At 31.6% G+C, this 22,397-nt stretch overlaps 3 protein-coding genes across 6 annotated transcripts in view; 2 read left to right on the top strand and 1 right to left on the bottom strand.

Annotated features, from left to right (window-relative positions):
- The window catches only part of LOC110996355 (oxidative stress-induced growth inhibitor 1), a 31,047-nt gene extending 12,326 nt beyond the window's left edge, over window positions 1-18,721 (top strand). For 3 of the 4 annotated variants that reach the window (XM_022263984.2, XM_022263983.2, XM_022263982.2), the window contains exons 2-10: window positions 8,328-8,657; window positions 12,906-13,011; window positions 13,751-13,850; window positions 15,348-15,431; window positions 15,947-16,135; window positions 16,552-16,661; window positions 16,988-17,148; window positions 17,472-17,641; window positions 17,866-18,721. In XM_022263984.2, the coding sequence (XP_022119676.2) occupies window positions 8,564-8,657; window positions 12,906-13,011; window positions 13,751-13,850; window positions 15,348-15,431; window positions 15,947-16,135; window positions 16,552-16,661; window positions 16,988-17,148; window positions 17,472-17,641; window positions 17,866-18,654 (1,803 nt within the window). In that variant the 5' untranslated portion in view covers window positions 8,328-8,563 and the 3' untranslated portion in view covers window positions 18,655-18,721. Of the gene's footprint in view, window positions 1-5,143; window positions 5,217-8,327; window positions 8,658-12,905; window positions 13,012-13,750; window positions 13,851-15,347; window positions 15,432-15,946; window positions 16,136-16,551; window positions 16,662-16,987; window positions 17,149-17,471; window positions 17,642-17,865 lie in introns of those variants that run through there. The other variant, XM_045628343.1, reaches the window with a different exon arrangement.
- An 86-nt stretch (window positions 18,722-18,807) lies between these two features.
- Window positions 18,808-20,533, bottom strand: LOC110996398 (von Hippel-Lindau tumor suppressor homolog). Its single transcript, XM_022264051.2, has one exon. It carries the CDS (start codon window positions 20,254-20,256, stop codon window positions 19,753-19,755), a length of 504 nt encoding a protein of 167 aa, XP_022119743.1. The 5' UTR covers window positions 20,257-20,533; the 3' UTR covers window positions 18,808-19,752.
- A 477-nt stretch (window positions 20,534-21,010) lies between these two features.
- On the top strand, window positions 21,011-22,075 carry LOC110996349 (trafficking protein particle complex subunit 2-like protein). Its single transcript, XM_022263970.2, has 4 exons — window positions 21,011-21,170; window positions 21,243-21,454; window positions 21,604-21,780; window positions 21,933-22,075. The coding sequence occupies exons 1-4, from the start codon at window positions 21,138-21,140 to the stop codon at window positions 21,976-21,978; spliced, it is 468 nt and encodes a 155-aa protein (XP_022119662.1). The 5' UTR covers window positions 21,011-21,137; the 3' UTR covers window positions 21,979-22,075.
- The last annotated feature ends 322 nt before the right edge of the window (window positions 22,076-22,397 follow it).

Below are 22,397 nucleotides of genomic sequence, written 5' to 3'. Positions count from 1 at the left end.
GGAGACTCGCTGTGGACGCCCTCTGCCCCACCTAGGGGTTATAGGACATGAAGAGGGAAGAGTGGGTCTTGTCCAAGGCGCGGGATCGGCAAAATGGATTTTCACCTGGGATATAAAAAATATTCTAGGGCTGCAGATCGGGTCTGATGGCGATTTATGATATTTCGACGTTTCGTATAATCAAAACGTTACTGACGGACAGGAGTTGATACCTATCGCTAAGTTAAGACTGAAAATTATCCTCTAAGCTTTTAATTAAAGAAGATCCGGGTAGTTCGTTAAACCGTCCACCGTTCCACAACAGCGCGTTTCTCAGGGCAGTTTTTGCCGCGCACCACCACTTTGTGGAACCAGCTGCCCACTGAAGTATTTCCGAACCAATTCGACTTATGGTCCTTCAAGAAAATAGCGTACCGGTTCTTAAATGGCCGGCAACGCAGTCGCGAGCCCTTTGGCATTGAGAATGTCCATATCATTTAACATCAGGTGAGCCTCCTGCCCGTTTGCCCCCTGTTGTATAAAAAATATATATATTATATATTATCAATAGTTTCCTAATAATACGCTTCAATGCTGTAGGTGTCAAGTGGGTAATGAGCCTTCTGATTTTTCAAAGTTACGTAAATTTTTAATTGAAGACTTACGATGTTTTTATCGCAGCATATGTTATTTTCCAAAATCCTGCTGTGCTTACAGACCAACCAATTAACAAGCAGTGTTACTTCCAATAGTCTATACCAGGAAGCTCCTGGTATCTCGGTTATCAAAAAAGATAAGCTTACTGATACGGACAGCAGAAAACTAATTGTCTATCATATAAAACTGTCGGGAACTCAAATGAATACTCAATTCTTCGTAAAATTAATTACGATGCTTTGTAATTCTGGATAGCGTCCAATTTCCTTTCGTAACAGTAATGTTACAAACGTTGTCATTGTTTTAGCATGTTTTGCCAGGATTATTTATTTACATTTCATCGTACGCAAGTAAACAATGGTCATAAAACATTTGTATTTCTCCATGCTTCTGTACACATTAATATTTGGATACAAATAATCGATAATTGATAAAAAAATCTGAATTGGTCCCAATTTTAATATGAATATAAAGCAAAACCTCTTGCAATAGACTAGTAAAAAACGGCGGCCTTCTGTGGGCGTATTGAGTTATAAATAAACGGAAATACGATTTTTATATACACTAATAAATGTATAGAAACTCTATGTCCGTGTTGTGACTGTATCATATACCTGAATAGCTTGGCCGAGCAAATTAATCGCCACTCGCCAAGTATATTGCTTTTACAAATATAGAAAACAAAAATTTGAAATTATTTTCACACTAATTTTAGATACAGGTAATTTAAGATTTTAGATATATCTAAAAGGATGGATTACAAAAATGTATTATCCTATCACAATGTGTTGGAAAATTTCTATATATGCAGTTAATGAAGATTCTGTTATATATATGGCTTGTTTATATGCGCTGATGACGACGTTACCATAGATAAATGAAAGGCCCGTCCCTTATCTAAGTCGTAAATTAATTGTGCAATATTTGAACTGATAAAATTATCGATTGAAATGTATGTAGTTAGTTGTTATAGTAAGTAGGTTTCAAACAATCTTTTCGTTCACGTCAGTCATGGTTTGTCTCAAAGTTGAGCCAAGCTAAGCATTCAATCACTTTAGACATAAGCGATTATTACATTCTTACTACAGGTTAGGTATTTGAGTATCTTTTATAATGTTTTATATGTCGCACTCGTTGAAGAGGTTCTTCGAGATCTCAACGCACTCGAACTGAAATTTGGCGGTCGATGTCTTGTGGAACATGGTGTAATGGTTGCAGCTCCTTACAAACATTGTGTAAAAAAAACTTGGCGATTAAAAAGAGTGGCGGAAAGTTTATTGCCAGTTCTTCTCTTCCGTTCTACGACTTCTACGCCCTTGATTTGAGAACTGGCAGTAAATGTGAAAATAGAATCAATTAATGCATATTTCTTTTTTTTTGATGTTCATAAGTGTACATTATGTTACCTATATGATAGTTTATTGATTGAGCAAATGATTTTTGATTTATTGATGTTTTTTATCATCCGGAAAGTCCGCCTGACTTTATCCAAATGTAATTGAATATATATATATATTATTCACATGTATTAATTAATTTTATTTGAATGACATGCCAACGTTCAATACAATTAAATATTACATACAAAGTAAAATTATATTCGAAACGAATTGCACATACTTTAAGAGTCGAACACAGCTCGGATTTAATGTGCTTAGTAATAAATAACAAATAATAACCATCAAAATGCCCTAAATGTTGGTCCTTTATTTGATTTACGGAAACTGAACAACTGTTAAGTGACATTAAATCATACTTGCTACTGCATAATCCTACCTGTTTTGTTAAACGAATTTATCTATATACCCTAATCTGGGCAATTGTTTTAAAGTAAGAAATTGTCTTTTGCAAATTGTAGAGCAATAAAATTTTAGTCTGTTTTAGCGCGCCGTGCCGTGCGGTCTTTGGAGATGTAAATGTATAGCCCTACCCGCTAAACGCGTTATTTTCCTCCTAAGACGTAATTTCTTGTGATTCATGGGAATGTTCGCACTATATATACTGTAGATTTGTGGTTTTGCACGTAGCATTGCTACACAATACTTGGTTAAAGTAATTTAAATTATTTAACAGACTGAGATAAGAATAAATGAATTATTCTAGGCACGTTTCCCCTTGACTAGGACGCCGTGATTAAAGATTTGTTGATATGTTTATACAATTCTCTCCCAGTACCTAGTGTATTTTAAGGTTGTTTATAATATCATTTAGATGACGGGTTCGGCTTGTGTCCTCTCATACATGTTTAGCATATTCTTAATAAATCGGCTAAATGGGGCGGTTCTGACTGAATATATTATAATATTGTCTCTTTATATTGTAGCGTTTTTAACGTTTTGAGAGAAAGAGACGAGGTACTTTAGTTAAACTTTTCTAATGTTTTATTTAGATTTTATGCCTGAAATTGGAATAAATCTTATAATTAAACGGATTTTCCTATAGTTCTATTGAGAAATAATAAGTCTGCATGTTAAATGATCATGTTTAAGTTAAAAAAATATATATGGAATAAGTTTCAGTTTTGTTAAGGTTTTTCGGATTGTGAGAGAAATTAAGAGAAATTTTGATTTTTTTTGAAAATTATTCTCTTTTAATCAATCTCAGCTAATAAGGTTTTGGTAAATTTAGGGACGTAAAATGCTAATCGATTACGGAATTGATGGATCACGTAGATTTTCGAAAATATTTCATCTTATCAATGAAAACATATCGTTCATATGTTATTCGTACATTGTCGATTTTACGGTAAATGTATAATAGTTTGATAGTAATGCTTAATCTATTGCTATCACTAAAAGCGTCGCTAAAATCGTGATGAGAGTTCGACCCTCACCGCAAAAAAGGCATGGAAGACTACACACTATAACCTATGTACCGGTTTGGGCAACTCGCAAATTGACAGAAGCGAAGCAACCGCTCATGACGGGATAAGGGATAGAAGGAAACTGACTGTGCGTCGTCCATAGCGAAAATATCCTGATTAAATGGGTAGTCTATTGCACAGACTGACCCATGAGTCAATTTAATAATTGCCTATCTGAATTTTATATTCCCAACAATGCTGTGGTCTCTGACTACAGTACAATGTTTTCATATGAATATACTTAAGTTGGTGCCGACACAAGTTTATATATATTTGGTACAAAATACTCAATTCTACGATAATATTATAAAGAGGAAAGATTTGTTTAATGGTAGTGACTGTAATACATTAATGGAGCTTTTGCTTAGGATTTACTATGTTTATGTCAATTTGCTTGTATTAAGCAGTCTCGTTTATAACTTTAATCATTTTTAAAGATGTCGCATTTGCTGATGGTATCTCTATTGGTTCCATTGCGATCAATTGAGCGTCTAGTTGTTGCCATGGTGAACAGGCGTAATAAATGGTTTATTAAAAACCTGAGTCACTGAATGAACTTGATAACTACGTTTAGGAATATTCGAGAATAAATCAATTTTATTTTTAATTATACAAAACTACAGATTACTCTTAAATTCTTAATAGTTTTTGCGATTCCCACTTCCCAAACTGATGTGAATAAACTTATTTAGTTACACTTCGTTACATATGTTACATTTATAGAAAGCTAATAACATTATACATAAAAAATTAAGGGAATGCAATGGGTGACCTTATCGCTAACTAGCTAGGCAAGGCAACCTTAGTAAAGAAAAAAAACTTTAAAAATGATAAGTGTAAGATGCGCATAACTAAATCTTGTAAAAGCCAACCCTTATCTGAAATAATAAAAAGAAATAAACAAAAACGTATAATTAAATAAATAAAAAAGATTAACGATTCGCTTTACGCGATATTTTCTAAATTTTTGTTTGATTTAGAATCAATTTTCCTTAATGGCTTATGGTTAATGTATGGAGCCACTTCAGTTTTTATCCATTACGTCAGATATATAATTTACTTTATAACGTAATAATAGACCTTGTAAAAACCGCCATGTTTTTATTATGCATACAAATGGAATAATAAATTCAAGTCAATCAATTAGTAGTCAAAACCTTGGTAAATACTATGTTAAAATTATGTGATATTTGTAGATATCAAAGGGTTACTATCCTATAAATAATATTTGTTGAATCCGGTATGCCCTGGAGGACGCAATTTGAGGGGGTTGAAATTATAGAAACTAGCCTCGATGGCACAAACGAAACACTAAGGGCCTGTTTCACAATGTCCGGATAAGTTCCAAATAAGCTATTTGTTACTTATTGGTAGGATAAATAGTATTTTTGCGTTTCACGACTGTCAGATAGCGCTATACGTCATGAAATTCGAAGTATCTTATTTGGAACTTTTATCTTTCGAATAATTTATGTGTTGCATAGCTATTTGGCACTTTATTTGCTATTTGGCACAGCTATTTCGAACTTAGCAAATTAATAGCTCGTAGGCAAACTTGTCTCGAACTTAAGGAATTGAGCGGATTTTCTTGTGGGCTGTAAAAACAATTGTCCTATTTACAGGTATGAATTAGACAATTTCCGGCTCTGAAAACTTAAAATCTTGAAACGAGCTTAGATAAGAGCAATCCATTTGCTAAGTTTGACTACAATTTCACGTAAGTTATAACTTTAATCTAATCTTAACTGGTCTGGGCCCTAGATTTCTGTATCCGTTTCGTCTTCATTTAAATCTAAGCCACACGCCGACGTTTTTTGGGTCTAAGGCAGTTTCCTCTTTTCAGCTTTCTCTCAATGTTTTCCTTTACCGTACAAGTGTTGCTGAATACATAGACCGAAATCGTCGATGCCGCAAATCAAGACTATATATTTTGTGCGACATTTTTCTGAGACTTCAGGGATGAATGTCGCACGTTGTAGCTTCTAGAGCCTAGACTAACAATATTCACCAAAACACTCGATATTAATCAATTTCTAAATTGGACTAAGCAGAATCCGTCGTATCTTTATTTATACAATTTTGTTTAAGTTTGAAAGCATAAAAGATATGAGTCACAGTTTTCCTATTTTTCATGAGAATGTCTTGTATTTGGAACATCTGAAAATCACCTAAGCATCTCCAGTATGTTAGTTCTGTCTTTTGGAACAAGTCCAAATCGCAAAATTAGTATTTGTCTAGATCTAGTAGATACTTTTATTTTTACGTTATCACTTATGTATTTCTTTTAATTGTTCATTTTAGTTGTTTAAGCTGACTTGAGACATATAGGTGTTTTATATATTACTAGCAGCTCGTTCCGGCTTCGAACGGGTGAACACTATATTATGGTTCTTTAATATTGTGGGGCATGTTTTTTGTTCTATCGTCAATAGTTTTCGCAGCGCATGCGATAAAAAATATTTATAGACTTTTTTTTACACCTTGGATAACTTTATTGTAGTTTTAGTAGGATTACTTATTTTTTTCTTACAATTAAAATAGCCTATGATAATCCATGTTAATGTAGCATTGGGTCTATACTATACTATAGATATAAAGACCTATTGACAAATTATACAGGGCTCTTATTAACCAACTAAAATAGATAAGATGTTACACTTCGCATGGTCAAGCTTTATTTCAGGCTTTTGAGAGAGAAACGAACACGTGATTCCTGTACTTTTTGATGTATGGAAGATTATAAAGATTCTAAATCTCGCTTCCAAAACTTACATGTCGAGTCTCTAAACATATAGGTAAAACATTAAATTAAAACCTTGATAGTAAATATTGCACCTGTAAATTAATGTTTACGAGTAATAATGTTCAAATCTATACTGACTGTATATTGTATATACAGTCTTTCATACAGCTCGGTTTCACAGAAATCAAGATAGCAATTCTCAAAACATTCGACGAATGCTTGTTTTAGTTCAAGTTGTCGTAAACTGCAAGTCATTGTCGACAAGTTTTGATTGATTACGTTTTGCGCTACGCGTATTTTGAGGCGTGATTGAATTACCGCGTTTAAATAGTTGAGCTCATAATACGATTTAATAATAAAATATTGTCTGTCCGGGTATAATACGATGAAATAGGGCCTAAACGACAGACAGGGACGATGATGTATATTGTTAAATTTAAAACAAAACCATTTCTTCATATAAGAAACACAATGTACAATAATGAACGTCAAAACAGAAATATATATTAAATGTTCTCAATCCAAAGGCATAGAACGAAAGGGAAGAACTTGCATTAAACTCACCGTCACTATGTTTGTCGCCAAGTTTATATAATGTTTGTTAAGGAGCTGCAACCATTACACAATGTTCCACATGATATATTAAGTTAATTTATAATAATACAATAAATTAAAAACAAGATTTGTCCACTATCAGCAAGAGGCATGGTGAAATAGTAGCACGCACTTACATTCCCGTGGGATTTTGCTAGCTTACTTGATTGTGGTCGCTTTTATAAATATCCTAATATGTGATGATTTTATTTAATAATGCCATTATTGATTATCTTTTCTATTATAACAATTATTTTCATTTTTTTAATGTAATAGGAGGCATACAGGCAGGAAACTCATCTGATGATAAGTAATACCGCCGCCCATAGACACTCTCAATGCCAAAAGACTCGCAAGTGCGTTGCCGGCCTTTCAAGAATTGGTACGCATCATGTACCACGGAATAAATGTTATCTATTTTTACTAACGGGGATTAGTGTTAATTAAATTTGATCACAACCGCAAATTGTTATACAATATATATTGTGATTGATGTTTATTAGTTCAACAATTTTGAGTCAGTGTTGTTTAGAAACATTGAACACTTTAAGATATATTGACAGTGTCTGATGATATTTTAATATAAAATTTGAATGTCATGCTTAGCTTTGCACAATTGTACTTTTTTATATGGTATATGTTTGTTTTGCTTAGCAATTTATATACCAGTATACATACTTGTATACTTATGTTAGAAGTAACATATTAAATTACGAACTGCAAGTCATTGTAAATTATGCAGAGATTATGCAGACATGTAATGACTATATTAATGTTATCTGCAAATCCTGAAGGTCAGTGGAATGACCGAGCAGAGTCAAGGTTATGGGTTATGTGATATTTGCGATTATATAAGAATATTTTAGCTAACCGGAGATTAGGCACAGAATCACCATCACAATCAGATGAAACTTCACGTTGCATTTTTATAAATTAAGGAAATACAACTGTTCGAAATTTAAATTTGAAATTCTTTTTGCGACTGAGGCGCAAACTAGGTGCTATGGTCTCTGGCAGATTGACCATCGCTGGGTTCCACCTTCTGCTCCTCAGCATAATGCTGAGCCAGGTCTATTTACAACCATAGAACACACGCAATACATACTTAAAACATACCTCATTCTTTTTTTCTTTGATTATTGTTATTTTGTGTGTTTCTGTGTGTGTATATGTGTAAATATAAACAAAATTTGCAAACTATCACGTTCATATTACTTTAACAACTAGACAGTTAAAAGGCTCTTCGACAATTGTGGTCGGCTAAGGTATTATAGTTAAATTAATTTGTAACATACCTCAAGTAATATAGGATAAGCCGTATTTCTTCAATTCAGTTGTTTTCAAGTCCCCAGTTAATAATCAAATAGCTTACCTGTACAGCGTTGGCCCCACCTTTGGACACTATGCCCTAGGGCCTAGACCAATATAGTTCATTCTTGGTGAAATGTATATGTAAGCGAAATAATATTAATGTATTTTTTATTGTTACAGATTACAAACGTCGTCGTCAAAACAGTCAATTCGAAGAACGGCATTGCAAAAGGCTCGAAAATTAGAAGAACTCGGGTCGTTTGATAGTTTAAAAAAGTCCGTAAGACTTTAAACTGCTTGTGATATTATTTAAAAAGCATTTAGTGAATTGAGAATTCGATTGAGTACTCATTTTGTGATAGTTCTGAATAAGTTATTTATTGGAATACAGATTATAGTGATTTGCAGTAACGTCTATGCTCTATGATAAAATCATAATGCGAGACACTATGAAGCCCTGTCAACACACATTGTCTGATGACGTCGTCTACAAGGACGTCGTTGTTATAGGTAAGTAGATACGGAGTTAAGAGGGGTGTACAGATTAGAAGAGCTTGAAGCTTAAATGGATGTTTAAAATTCGAACGAAGAATAATTTTCTTCGTTACTTGGTAATCCTACACGTCTAATAAACAAAACAAACGATAAAGCCATAGTTAATAGAATACATATTTTAAAAAACGAACGTCCAAAAAACATGTGATAAACAATATTTGTTTAAAAAAGTCGGGTTTTATGATTCAGCCAATTGACGATTTAGTACCAGCTCGGTAGTCGGCTAGAATTATACTATTCGATTCCCAGTATTTTAAAGCGTGGGCGCGTACCTCCTAATGGACTGCTTAATTTGTAATAGGTGTCGTATATATAAATAAATATTAGACGTTAAAGAAAATAAAAATATCTTTTGGTGCAATTTACCGTAATTAAATAACGAAAAAATAAAAACTTCGTTTCTTTTAATAAAATTGATAGGAGAATATTATTTGTAATTGGCCCCTTAACTGAACCTATTATTATCGCATTCATTGAACTGTGAAGGACTTGGCATATTTCAATTAACTACATTAATTGATAAAATCAACACCCTAGAAATTTCTACGGCAGCGTTCTGATTCTATTATTAAACTTAATTCATAAGATTTTGACCTTAAAATTATTTGTTAGATTATGTAAGTAATGTGTTCCCACCATTGTAGGATTACTGGACCTATTGTATGTCTTTAAATTTTTATATTTTTTTCTTAAAAAACCAAAAACTTTTTGCAAAGAGCGAAAGATTGGAAAGGAAGTTAGTCTTTTAGATTCACTTTAAAGATGGTAAACATTTGAATTAGGAACAATTTGCTATTTACGTATGAGACCTGATATTCTATTCAAATTATTAATAGACCAGTGTCGATAATTTTTGAAACCAAAAAAAATTACAGTAGGATGAAACCCATTAGAAATGCAGGGGAATATGATCAAAATGAAAGGAAAAATAAATTACGGTCGATCCGAGTTCGGGAAGTGGGAGGGGGGTGACTTTTAAGGGGGAAAATTTGTTTATCTTGATTTCCGGCGAAACTACCAGTCCTATGGAAAAAAGTTATATGGCAAAGTTGTAGGTCATAAAAAAGATCTACAACTTTGGTATTTACAATTTTTTCACATAACCTCAAAATTTAGGTGAAAAATTCAAAAAACCAAGTTTTTGGTTTTTTATTTATATCTTTTTTAAAGTTTTCTTTTTCTACGAAATTTGGTGAAAACTTACCTTCCCAAGTGTGAGACATACATTCCCTTACTCCCTTCCTGAGTGACCTTCGGTGAATTTTAGCCCAGTGTAAGTTATTTCATTGAGAAGTGGGGATGGACCTAGGAGGGTCTGGGCCTTACTGCTACCTGCTATTTCGTAGCAGCTGTAAAAACCGTTAGCCAGTATTCGAGATACAGAGTAGTGTACAACATCGTTTTTAAAAATACACCTGCAGGCTGAGTTACTCTAAGTGATTTGTGAGAAATTTACTTTATTCAAAGAAAAATTCAAAATTCACCGAAGGTCACTCGGGTATATATAAATTATCTTAAAACAGCAATAAATAGGCATCTACAAATATTATTTACAGAAGATTCTACAACTTTTTCAAAATATTGTAGATGTCTTATTAAATATTAACTTTATTAACTTATTTGTTTGTTAATTATAGAAGTATATTTTAATTTGCAATTTTTTCGTTTATCAATGAAGCATGAAATCTTACGTTTTTTGAGTAATTAAAGTGTAAATTTTAATAAATACCTCAAAATTGTACATAATTAAAAGACAATTTTCGAATTTGAGGTTTTTTCAATTTTTTGCATTTTCTAATAATATTTCCTATAGTAATGTATATTTTTTTTACACCATCAGAAAGTAGATATTTCAACGAACAAAAAGCCCCCAAACTTTTTGAAAAACGCTGAAATTTTGACGTCAGAATTTTCGATTGAAAATTAGGGTGCTTTTTTGATATTAAGTTAAAATGAGGCGAAAAAATAAATATTTTTAATCAAATAAATTACAGTATATTTGGGACATAAGAAGGTAAGTTTTCACCAAATTTCGTAGAAAAAGAAAACTTTTAAAAAAAGATATAAATAAAAAACCAAAAACTTGGTTTTTTGAATTTTTCACCTAAATTTTGAGGTTATGTGAAAAAATTGTAAATACCAAAGTTGTAGATCTTTTTTATGACCTACAACTTTGCCATATAACTTTTTTCCATAGGACTGGTAGTTTCGCCGGAAATCAAGATAAACAATTTTTCCCCCTTAAAAGTCACCCACTTCCCGAACTCGGATCGACCGTAATTTATTTTTCCTTTCATTTTGATCATATTCCCCTGCATTTCTAATGGGTTTCATCCTACTGTAATTTTTTTCATTTTTTACTATTTTTGAAGGCTTCGGCACTGGTCTATAAGGCATTTGCTATTAGAAGTTTCGCTTTCTATGTAATCTTGTAAGAGTGTGATACTAAATTGAGAGTATCACCCAAAACACACAGTAATGTAAAAATTGTATTACGTCATTCTATTTATAGTCATTGTATACTGTTTCAAAATGTATATCAGTATTATGTCATGTGTAAGTGGATCAGTGTATGGCGCCGATAAAAGTTATTGATTATGGGCACTCTATGTTGATACATAAATTATACGCATGAGGTGATTCTTTCACCAAGCAATAGAGTTTATTATGTATATGAAAAAGCGAGAAGACTTTGACTTTTAAGTTAAGTTTTATTATTAAAGCTTTTTTAATATAAAACAACAATTGGTTAGTTTATATTCCATAATATTAGTATTAGATAACTTTAGACAAAATTTAAGTTAGATTTTTTTTTAATTTTTAGTGGATTTTTTTTTTGTATGGGGCCATAGGGTTGCCATTTCTTATTTCTAGCAACATTTATCCAGTTTTTCCCCACTAGTTCTATAATGTCATATGTCCATCTTTTCTTTTGTCGTCGTTCAGTCCATTTCCTTATATGCTGTAGCAATATGAATGTGTTTAGTTTAATTATTATTAACATCAAATATCTTTGTTTTTCTATTAATGTATGTGAATGTAATTTATGTATTTGTTCAATATGTTTTGTTTATCAATGCAATCTGTTTTGGCTTTTTATATTGTCTAGGCGTCTTGTTCTTATACATGAATGTGTTAATGTATGATCACAAATAAAGAATTAATAAATATATGTGACGAAAGTGTATTTGCAATAAGTACTTAGAGTTAAAACAATATTTTAAATTAATTGATACTATAAATGAACTTATATATAAACCTACTAGTGAAAATAAATAAAAGCATTGAAAGTGTCCATGGGCACTTAACATCAGGTGAGCCTCCTGCCCGTTTGACCTTTTATAAAAAAAACGGCAAAGAAATTATCACATTTCTGTAATTTGTTTCACATTTTAATGACAAAAAACTGAAATAATATTAACTTAACTTTATTTTTTGTCTGTCACAGAAATTAATTATGTACTAATAATTACCGTACGGACAATGGTGTAAATAATTATGCCTGGCAATTAGGCCAGGGTTGACTCGACTTGGTTTAATCTATGACCGCACTGTGTCTCCAATTCTCCATCGTGTTCTGTCTTGAGCATCGTAATTTACTTCGTTAAAACAAGTTGTATGAAGACATATGTTCAAATTTTAACCGTGTTTTTATTACACTGAAGTTGCTATTTTATGAGGTGTCATGTTAGTCGCAGAATTAATAATGAAATAATATATATTGGAAAAGAAATGGCGCTCCCTTTCCATAGAATATATTTTATAGCTAGAAAACTCCTAAATTATTACGCCTAGTCAGCATTAGTTAGAAAATAGAGGTTATTGCTTAGTATACCTTAATAAAATAAATGTTTAATAATTTTTTTTTTCAATATTTCATATACTATGGCGAATTTAAAAAGATCTATTTAATTTCCAATAAATTATATTAAATTTATTATTGAATAAATTTATTATAATTTATTAGGTATCTTTGTTTTATAAAAGTTCAAAAAAGTGTTTTTCTATTCATACCATATGAATAATATAAAAATTGTCGTATTTAAAGAAAACTTGTCATAATTAAGATCAAAATCTTTATCCCAAACTGCTATCGTAACAGATCTTAAGAAATAGTATACAAAACTACGATCAAAACTACAAATTGTATAGATTGGTGCCGTTGAATGAAATAAATTTTTACGTAAAACAATAAAATTACAGGTAATGGACCAAGCGGTATGGTAACTTCGTTCATGTTGGCTGGTAATGTACCCTACCTGAAGGAAATTCCAGAAGATCTTCCCATAGACGAAATGCTCAGAGCCAGGTAATATAAACTTGGCTTCACCTTTCATTTATAGGTCATTTTATTTCAATCAAATAATTGTTTTTATAATTACTCGAAGAAAAAAAAGTGTCACGTTTATACGTGAAAAAGCATTAATAATATTAAAACGTTTTATATATCCAATATTGTATTTCAATATTTAATGAGATGGTAATGATTATTATTATTAATTATATTATAAATTCTCAGCATAGTCGTATGTTACATTGAATACATAATAACAACATTTTGTGAGACACAGTAAAATTATTAGCAGATAATTTATAGGTAGAGTTTGTGAGGAGATAATCTCTGTATCAGCAAAATAGATTCTGAAAATTCTTTTACCAATAGAAACTAAATGACTCGTTATTTGTTAGGAAATAATATTCACCCGAAATTTATAAGAGTTCTAATACCAGGTAACATTGTTTACCTATGTATCTTATACATATCCCTTTCAGAAATGCGTAGATACTTCAAACTACTGAGCCGATTTTGATGAACTTTGACAGTTCTCTAAGTAAGAATAAGGTATAAATTATCATCTCAATCTCGCACTTCCGAATTTAGCACACGTGCTTGGAGGCCTAAATAGATATGAAATAATTCCTAAATAAACCTAATTATTTTCTGTTGAAATTAACATTATTTTTCCATCACGTGGAGCATTTCCTATGGTTACTAAAGTTCTCTATTCTATATTCAATTAATAGATGTTATATTTGTAATATTTCAGATTATCAAACATGCCTCCCGGACAGAGCCTATACGAAGCTGACCTCCTCGAATTAGCTGAAGGTCTGGAAGGTAGAAGTCAGAATCCCATTTCTTTGCTGGTAAATAATTTTATATCGCGTCTGGGAGCTTTATGTGCCTAGCCCATATGTGCTATGTGACGCCATGAATTAATAAATCCTCACTACATTCATTAAAAATTTCTAATATAAAATTCAAAAAATCGTTCATTCTAATTAAAGATAAAATTGAATAAATATATAAACACTTAATATAAATTCTGTATACTATTTGGCAGACATATTTCTCTGTCGATTTATGAGATCTGTATTCCACGTATTTTCAACTATTGTACACAGGTAAAAGTTATAAATAGACATGTCTCAGCAGAAATAGAATGATAAAAATCACGGAACATTTTCAGACAGGTCAATGTGCACAGATAAGGTAATCAGGTTTGTCGACCTATCTGGCCCACAGATAATAAGTTTGAAATCGAATATTTCGGGTATCACGCGTAGCTTTCGTGACTAATCAAAATCTATTGCGATATTGACATACGGAAGCCATAGCCAATACGTTTCTGAATATATAATATTGTTGTCGACAAGAAAAGATAGGAGAGTCTGACCATGGTTTTGTGGAGGTGCCATTTTGTTTAACATATGACGTCATACGATTTGCACGCGAAATGCGTTTTCGTCATATTTTCTATTCATTATTTTTTCTGGTTTTTATTATTAATAAATAAAGGTGATATGATTGATGGCCCAAACGGATATTATATTTAATTGTGAACTTTTTACGATGATTTTTTTCATTGCCATAATTGGCCTTAAATTTCACAGGTACTTTATATCCATTATAAATATCATGGTAACATAGATATACGATTAATTGCATAGTAAACTGTATATAATAAATTAAGCTGGAGGCGATTTTCAATATAAAAAAGAGCATTACAGCTATGTCACAGCCTCGACCGGTTTTACGCATTAACAAGTTCTATCGCTTAGAGGCGTTGTTCACATGACAACAAATTAGTAAAGATTTTATTACAATTACGAAACAATTTATATAAAAATTCAGAAAAGGCGGTAGGATTTGAATATTATTTCAGTATATAATAATATTTAAGTTAGGAAGTCACACATATTCTAATTTGTACAGAAAAGACTTAGTACAGAAAAATTGGTTAGACAGCTCCTGAAACTAGATATGTCTGATTGACGTTGCATACGCGCCAGAGTTTGTACCACCTCTTGACTGAGTCGAGTGGACACTGAAACCAGTATTGAGGATTTGAGTCTACAATCAGGCAGCTTCAAAAATTATCAAAAGAAAGCTAGTTTAAAACAATACCAACGAAAAAATCGCAGACCTTACTCTCTTTTTGACTGAATTGCGACTCTAAAAACAGGCCGAGAAGAATGTCGTCGGTATAATATTAATAAGGTTATGCAAAAACTGCAATGTCATATAATTTGAAAATAGACCTTGCGGTGAGTTCATGGCTTTATTTGTGTCGACATTGACAAATAGTCTTGTCTATGGATCTTTTTTGTATAATGAGTTTCTAATTGACAATTTTTTCCCAGATGGACAATTTGTTAAGACCATGCGCAGACTTGGGGATTCAGGCTGACTCGCTTATTGAATGGCGATATGACGTAGAAAAAGAGGTACGTATAGTCTACAAATTGTTTTACTTAAAACGAAAACATATTTAATTTAGTGAGGAAATGACGACTGCTTAATACTTTTATATCCTAATCTCTACCTGTTTCTGATTTACACCCCCATTAGAGGCTTTCGGAAAATTCGTTGATTATAAGATACACATAGACATATTATTTATTACAAACAAAACACACACATATAAACACACAAAATAACAATAATCAAAGAGAAAAAATTTAATAAAAGATATAATGAGAGGTAAATTTTTTTTTCTTTTCTCCATTTGGTTCGTCTCAAGCAATTAATGCGTGTGTGCTGTGGCTGTAAATAAAAAACAAAAGCAGAATGTTCTACAGCGCTGGTCATTCTACCAGAGACCACATCAGCTAGTTTCATATATTTCGTTGATATAATCAGTAGTATAAGTAGTGCAGTACCATATTATAGACTGCATATTAATAGTATGAAAAGCTACGACTAAACTATAATTTAAAATAATCTTTTTTTTTAATTTTAGATTGACCACGTAGTCTTAGGGAGGGGCCCGCCTGGCGGTTCCTGGCATACGTTTCCTCCGAATGTATTAACTCTTTCTCCGGGCGCGTGGCTCTCTCTACCTCCGCACACGACCGACTCCACCGAGCGACTGACGGCGAGTGGCGTCGCCGAGTACTGTCGGCGGTACGTTCAAGCCTGTCATTTGCAGGTGAGGGTAGTTCTATTATAATATACAGTAAAAGCAGATATCAAAGTTATTATTATATATAGTCTTCAAAATTCAAAAATCATTTATTCATATAGGTAACATAATGTACACTTATGAATAACCACTCAAATTGGTGTTGGTCCATCCCAATAAAAACATTTTTTTATATTTCCCATACATTTTTATTATTATTATTTTTTTGTTTCATAATTTAATTAAACTTGATACATAAAGACTGTTTTACTGTATTTATGAATTACACCGCCGCCAATCCGCTTCAAGAGTTCATGATGTCCTGTATTATTCAATATTGTAATAGCGTATATAAATTATATGCTATCCATTCCAATAAGTATTGGCCATTTTGAACACTGTCCAATGTCCAAACAGAACTAAAATCAAGATATATTTTTCAGCGTTACTTTCGCTGCGGCGTCGTGGTAACAAGTGTGACAGCTGGGCCTCGAATTCCTGGGGCCCCTTGCAGCCCTGCTTGTCCACGGGGGGCTGCCTATTGCGTCTCTGGGTAAGATTTTTGAGTTTTCTTTAATATACACATTGTAATAGTTATTTGTAAATAAATCCAATTAAAAACTTGATTTTCTCTGGCTGAATTATTTAAGATATTTCAAATGAAAAGTAATTTTATTCATATAGGTAACTGTGTACTCTTATAGATGACCATATTAAAAAAATATCAGTGTATATTTTGTATGTAGACTTTAAATAGCTATGGTAGAATAAAATAGAGCAATTGTAAAAAAAATAAGATCAATTTAAAAAATATATAGAATTAAACATACAATAGAAACGACAAGTACCTAGCAAGCACAATTATTTTTTCTATTTCAGATATGACCACAAGGAACAGCGCGGGTTTAGATATGTATGTCGTCGGGTGGTTATCGCGGCTGGTGCTTGTGACAGACCAAATGCCCTTCCTGAACACATTTCGACAAATGCTGTACATCAATTAGGTGATTTGGAGAGGGCTGCTCAGTTACTTGATACTAGTAAGTATCATTATAAAGGCTTAAATGATATTACAACAACCAACAGTGGTTAGCCTCTTCTTCCTTGTATATTTTTCAGGATACACTTTTGTTTATCATTATTGTTCAGCTTATAAGCCTCACTAATCATAAACAACATAGAGAATATATAAAAAACAGTGGTTAGTATATAAATATTACAATAACCTAAATTAAATTAATTTATCAACAACTAATTCTAAATTTACATAAAAATGTATATTTTATTGAAAAGCAACAGAAACGGTAGAAATAATTGCGATTCTTTATTATTTTATTCTCAAACATTGTATTTCTTTTTTTAGAAAAGATATCCGACCATGACCGCTCAGTACTAATAGTAGGCTCAGGAGTGTCTGCTGCGGACGCAGTGCGCCTCGCGCGCTCTTCAAATCTCCATGTATATCACCTCCATAGAACAGCTGCCGACTCACTTGCTAAACTGCCATTGATTAATTATCCTGACTATAACCAGGTAGATTAATATTTATTGTAAAACTTTAAACACAATATTTTATATGAAGTATGTAAAGTTCAAATAATTTTATAAAAATGATAATGGGAACTAATTATTTTTCTAGGCGGGTAAAAATAATCTTTTAAAGGAAATGTATTCATTGTGCTAATTAGCATCAACATCCAAACAATATTGTGTGAATGCATTGTAATTAAAGGTTTAAAATTTCTTATTTTCGATAGGTCTACAAAATGATGTGTGACGGTCCATCAGGAAATCACCCCAATTACAACTCACTCCCTGAACATATGATTGTTGAGGTAACAACATTACATTCACCTAGGCTTCATCATCCCGATGAAGAAAAAGTATGCCTTAAAAACGTCAAATTACTTAACCTTACAACAAACAAGACTATAGAATTAACTGTCTCCATTATTGCAGTACTAATTGGCTCAAAACCAGACTTATTTTTTCTTCAAACAAACTTTGATTTGAACACAATAGACATAAAAAAGTGCAAATGTAATGAAAAGAAAATAGATGATAAACAATGTTTTCTCAAAAACCACTGGCATTATTTTAAATCTGTATTAGGACAGAGTATACAAAGTTGTAAATCCAGGTATTTGAATTACACAGAAATAAATGGCAACATTGGTACAAAATGTTCAATACCAGATTGTAACAAGAGGGACACATGCACTTGCAACACCAAGGCTGAACGTGGTCATGCAGTCCGTGAATGCAAATGTGAAATCATTCCATATTCAAATCTACAGCAGGAAAAGAACTGTCAATGTCAACCGACAAACCCATACAGTTCTGGCTTAGGTTATGGTATTGACCCAAAGAAGCCAGTTGATGGACGATCCAACCCAGTGGCCATAGACAAAAGTACTCATGAATTGTTTAATTACCCAGGAATGTATGCCTTAGGTCCTCTTACAGCTGATAATTTTATAAGGTTCATTCCTGGGGGTGCACTAGCCCTAGTGTCAAACATCCACCGAGAAACAAAATCAGAGTAATATAAGACCATTGAAATTGTGATTATATACTTAATTTTATACAATAAATTATTTTTTATACACTGTCTATGTATTTTTTTCCTTGAATACCTAAAACAATTGACCATCATCTAGAGTAAAGTTCAGTATTCTTTGTTGTCAAAACTAATAAAATAAAAACATTATTCTAAAATTTTATTATGTCAATACAATAAAAAACCTATATCTATTTAGTTACAGTAAAGATGGCACATATTATTTATATAAAATAACAAATAACATTCATAAATATTTTACATATATATAAAGCTATAAGGGTTATCACTTGCTTTACATTTCCAAAAATATATATTTAAATGCAAGTACAGCCCAGTAATCTGATAAATATTTTGCAGGACAGCATCAGACATAAAATTTGTGGGATTGATTATAGAGTAAGACCTAAGACCCTCCTATTGTCTATAGTATATAGAATTTTTAACAAAAGAGTAACTTGCAATTAACAAATTAGATTCTGACATGATTCTAAATGTATTATTAATATATATATATATATAATAATTCAGCAATCAGAATCAAAACAATACCTTAAGCTTCAAGCACAATGGTGTCATGCATTAATTATATTAAAGATTGTCCAAAATATTCAATAATTCAATGTTGAATATTTTTATCTGATTAGAAAAGGGCCGGATAATGTCTACAATATGAATTCTTAGCATTCTATAACAAGAGAAGATGATAGTCATAGAAGATGTGAATAATGTGATCCTTAATATGAGTTCTTCACTAAAATAGTGTAAATATAACTACAATGTTTAATTTTTCAGATCATAATTTGTAGACAGATCATGACAAATATAGTTTTTTTATCATACATATGTTATTATATTTATTTTTTACAAAAGCCTTCACAAAATACTTATTATATGCAATTATTATTTCATTACTGAAATCAAATGCAGTTTACTTAATTATTTTGACAATTAATAAGTGATGATCTATAACTATAATTGTAACTTAGACAATACTTGTAGTAAAATTTATACTTAACATTAATGATTCAGATATAGTTGTAAATACACAGATTAAAAGTACAAATACAAATAACATAAATCGTCAATCTCTGCTTGGTGGAGGCTGGGGTGTATGAAACAGTATAGTAAGTCGCTGCAACTCTTCAGCCAGTACTCTTGGTAAACCTAATGTGTTTACTGCGTTAGAGTCCTTCAAATGTAGTGCCAAAGCTAGCAAAACAGTATGTCTTAAGCTGCGTACACCAATTGTAATATTCCAATTGGCGCGAAACATCATACCGCCTATATTTCTAGGTGGTCGGTAAATAGGATTATTATTTATAACGTACCGTTCCTTAGTTGCTACGTCTGTGAACTCCCACGGATGAGTTATAAAAGAATTTACGTCAAAGTATCTACCTTCCTCCAGACGGACGTAATGCCGCTTAACGCCACGAAAATCTCGCCACCAAATATCTATTGGACGCGACGTTTTATTTGTAAATCTTAGATAAGCTCGCTGCGTTGATTCCAGTGATCTTACAAGCATGCTTTGTCCATTTGCATCTATTTCATACACTAAATCACTCTCGTCACTCTCCGACATAATTTTAATGAGGCCAATACATAGCTGATAGCAACTTAAGCTAGATAATTATGATAATGATTGTGCAAACTAAAATCGTGAAATACAAAGCATTAAGTTTTTTTTAGGAAAAAGATTAAAGGCGAGACGTTACATTGAACTTAACAATATTTTCGTTTTATTAATTAAAAGTGTAATAAAACTATACTTCTTTGCAGTTATTTTACTTAAACACCAAAACAACAACAATGAATCTTAAATCTCTGAACAATGATATTTTAATTTGCCACGATTTGAATTGAATTTGTCAAATAGTGAATTTGTCAACATCAAAATCAATACCAGCTGATTCATGACAGCTTTTATAGATAAAACTATAAATTCTTGAAAAATTATCGTTTTATTCCGAATTATGTTAGAGTTTTTGCAATACAGAGGCAATGCAAAAAAACTAAAAACTCGCAAGCATCGTTTGTTATCACCAACAGATATTTACGAACGCCCGAACCATACATTATGTAAGTCCAAACTATTTTGGAGACATATGAGATTACTTTAGACCTTTTTTAATGTAACAGACAAAAATGTACGTATTTGAATGTCTGAGGAGCAAAGTTATCGAGCTAAAGAGTTAAAATTGTTTATATTAATCGGGATGTAAGTGTTTCTACATATTGTAATTTAAATTATTACAATAAAAAAATTACATTTATTCCCATTTGTTCCCGAGATGCTTGACATTTCACTTTTAGGTAGTCTGTCCCATTTAGTGTTTTTAATCTGTGACCAATGTTCCTACTTTCAACTTGGTGCTAAGAAAAACAAGTTGAAGAGTGTGAAGTGATTAATATCAAATAAAATAACAACTTTGTATTAGATAATATATTTGTTATTGTTAGGAAATGGCTGTCTGTGTTGCTGTGATTGGAAAAGATGTAAGTTTATTAATGGTGCTCAAAATAATCTTAATTTTCTGTATCTATAACCAGAGCAATATTTACTTTCAGAATGCTCCCTTGTACATTGGTGGAATTGGTAATGACACAAGCACCGATAATGAATTATCGAGACAGTGGCTTGTTCATACAGCTCTTGATGCGTTAGAAGAGAGACTAGTGTCTAGTAATACTCCTACAGCCAACACAGCAACAAATGCAGCACGGACTGATTTAAGAGATTTATATTTGGGCTTATTATATTCAACAGATACTCATAAAATGTATGTAGTAACTAATTTTATTTTATATGAAATCAGCATATAGTGGTGCTAAAATTATAAAGTAATAAAAGGCAAGATATTTTTAATACAGAAATCCATGAAAATATTTTATAGTTAATATTGTTTGCCTATGTTCTATTTTATTTCAGTTATGGTTATGTTACTAATACGCGTATTAAATTGGTATTGGTGACTAGTTCCACATCACCAAGTGGCAGTAACATAAGAGATGCAGAAGTAAGAACTGCACTAAGGAGATTACATGCACTTTATGCTGATGCTATTTGTAATCCATTCCACTTACCTGGTGATCAAATTACTTCCATGTAAGATTCTGTTCCTATTATTATTAGGTATATTTTATGTACTTTGATATAAATATCTTAATACATTTAGGTTAAGATCTTTAATTTTTTTATACTGAACAATACAAGTCTCAAAAATTTAGTCTTACTAATATTTATGTTTTCTGTTTCAGAAAGTTCGACAAGCAAGTGAAAAATTTGATGCTTAATAATGTTTAAAGTTAAGTTTCATAGAAATATATTTCAGCTTATTTAAAAAAATATAAATTGTACTGCTAGAAATCAATATATACTTTACCCAAGTATCATACCCATACATTAAATATTTATTACATAATTTTAAGTTTGGATAATGTAATGTGTTGTTTAGAGTTACTATTATTACGTAATTTATAAAAAAATGAATATGATTTATTAAACCATGTTAATCTAAATAACAGTTATATACCAACTCCTTTCCTTAGTGAGAAAAATGTATGCTTTGTGAGCAATATGTACCTTTTAAATAATTATTAATAGAAAATAGTCAACTTTCGACTCAATATCGCAATTCTTTGAATTGACGCTAGATAGCAAGCTATTCATAATAATTTATAGTGACATTATTAAATATAGATATATAACTACGTTACAATTAC

This window comes from Pieris rapae, chromosome 5 (assembly GCF_905147795.1).
Source record: "Pieris rapae chromosome 5, ilPieRapa1.1, whole genome shotgun sequence".
In the NCBI taxonomy this organism is placed as follows: Eukaryota; Metazoa; Arthropoda; class Insecta; order Lepidoptera; family Pieridae; genus Pieris; species Pieris rapae.
Note: the sequence above shows the minus strand (reverse complement) of the source record. Positions and strands in the feature narration are given on the sequence as shown.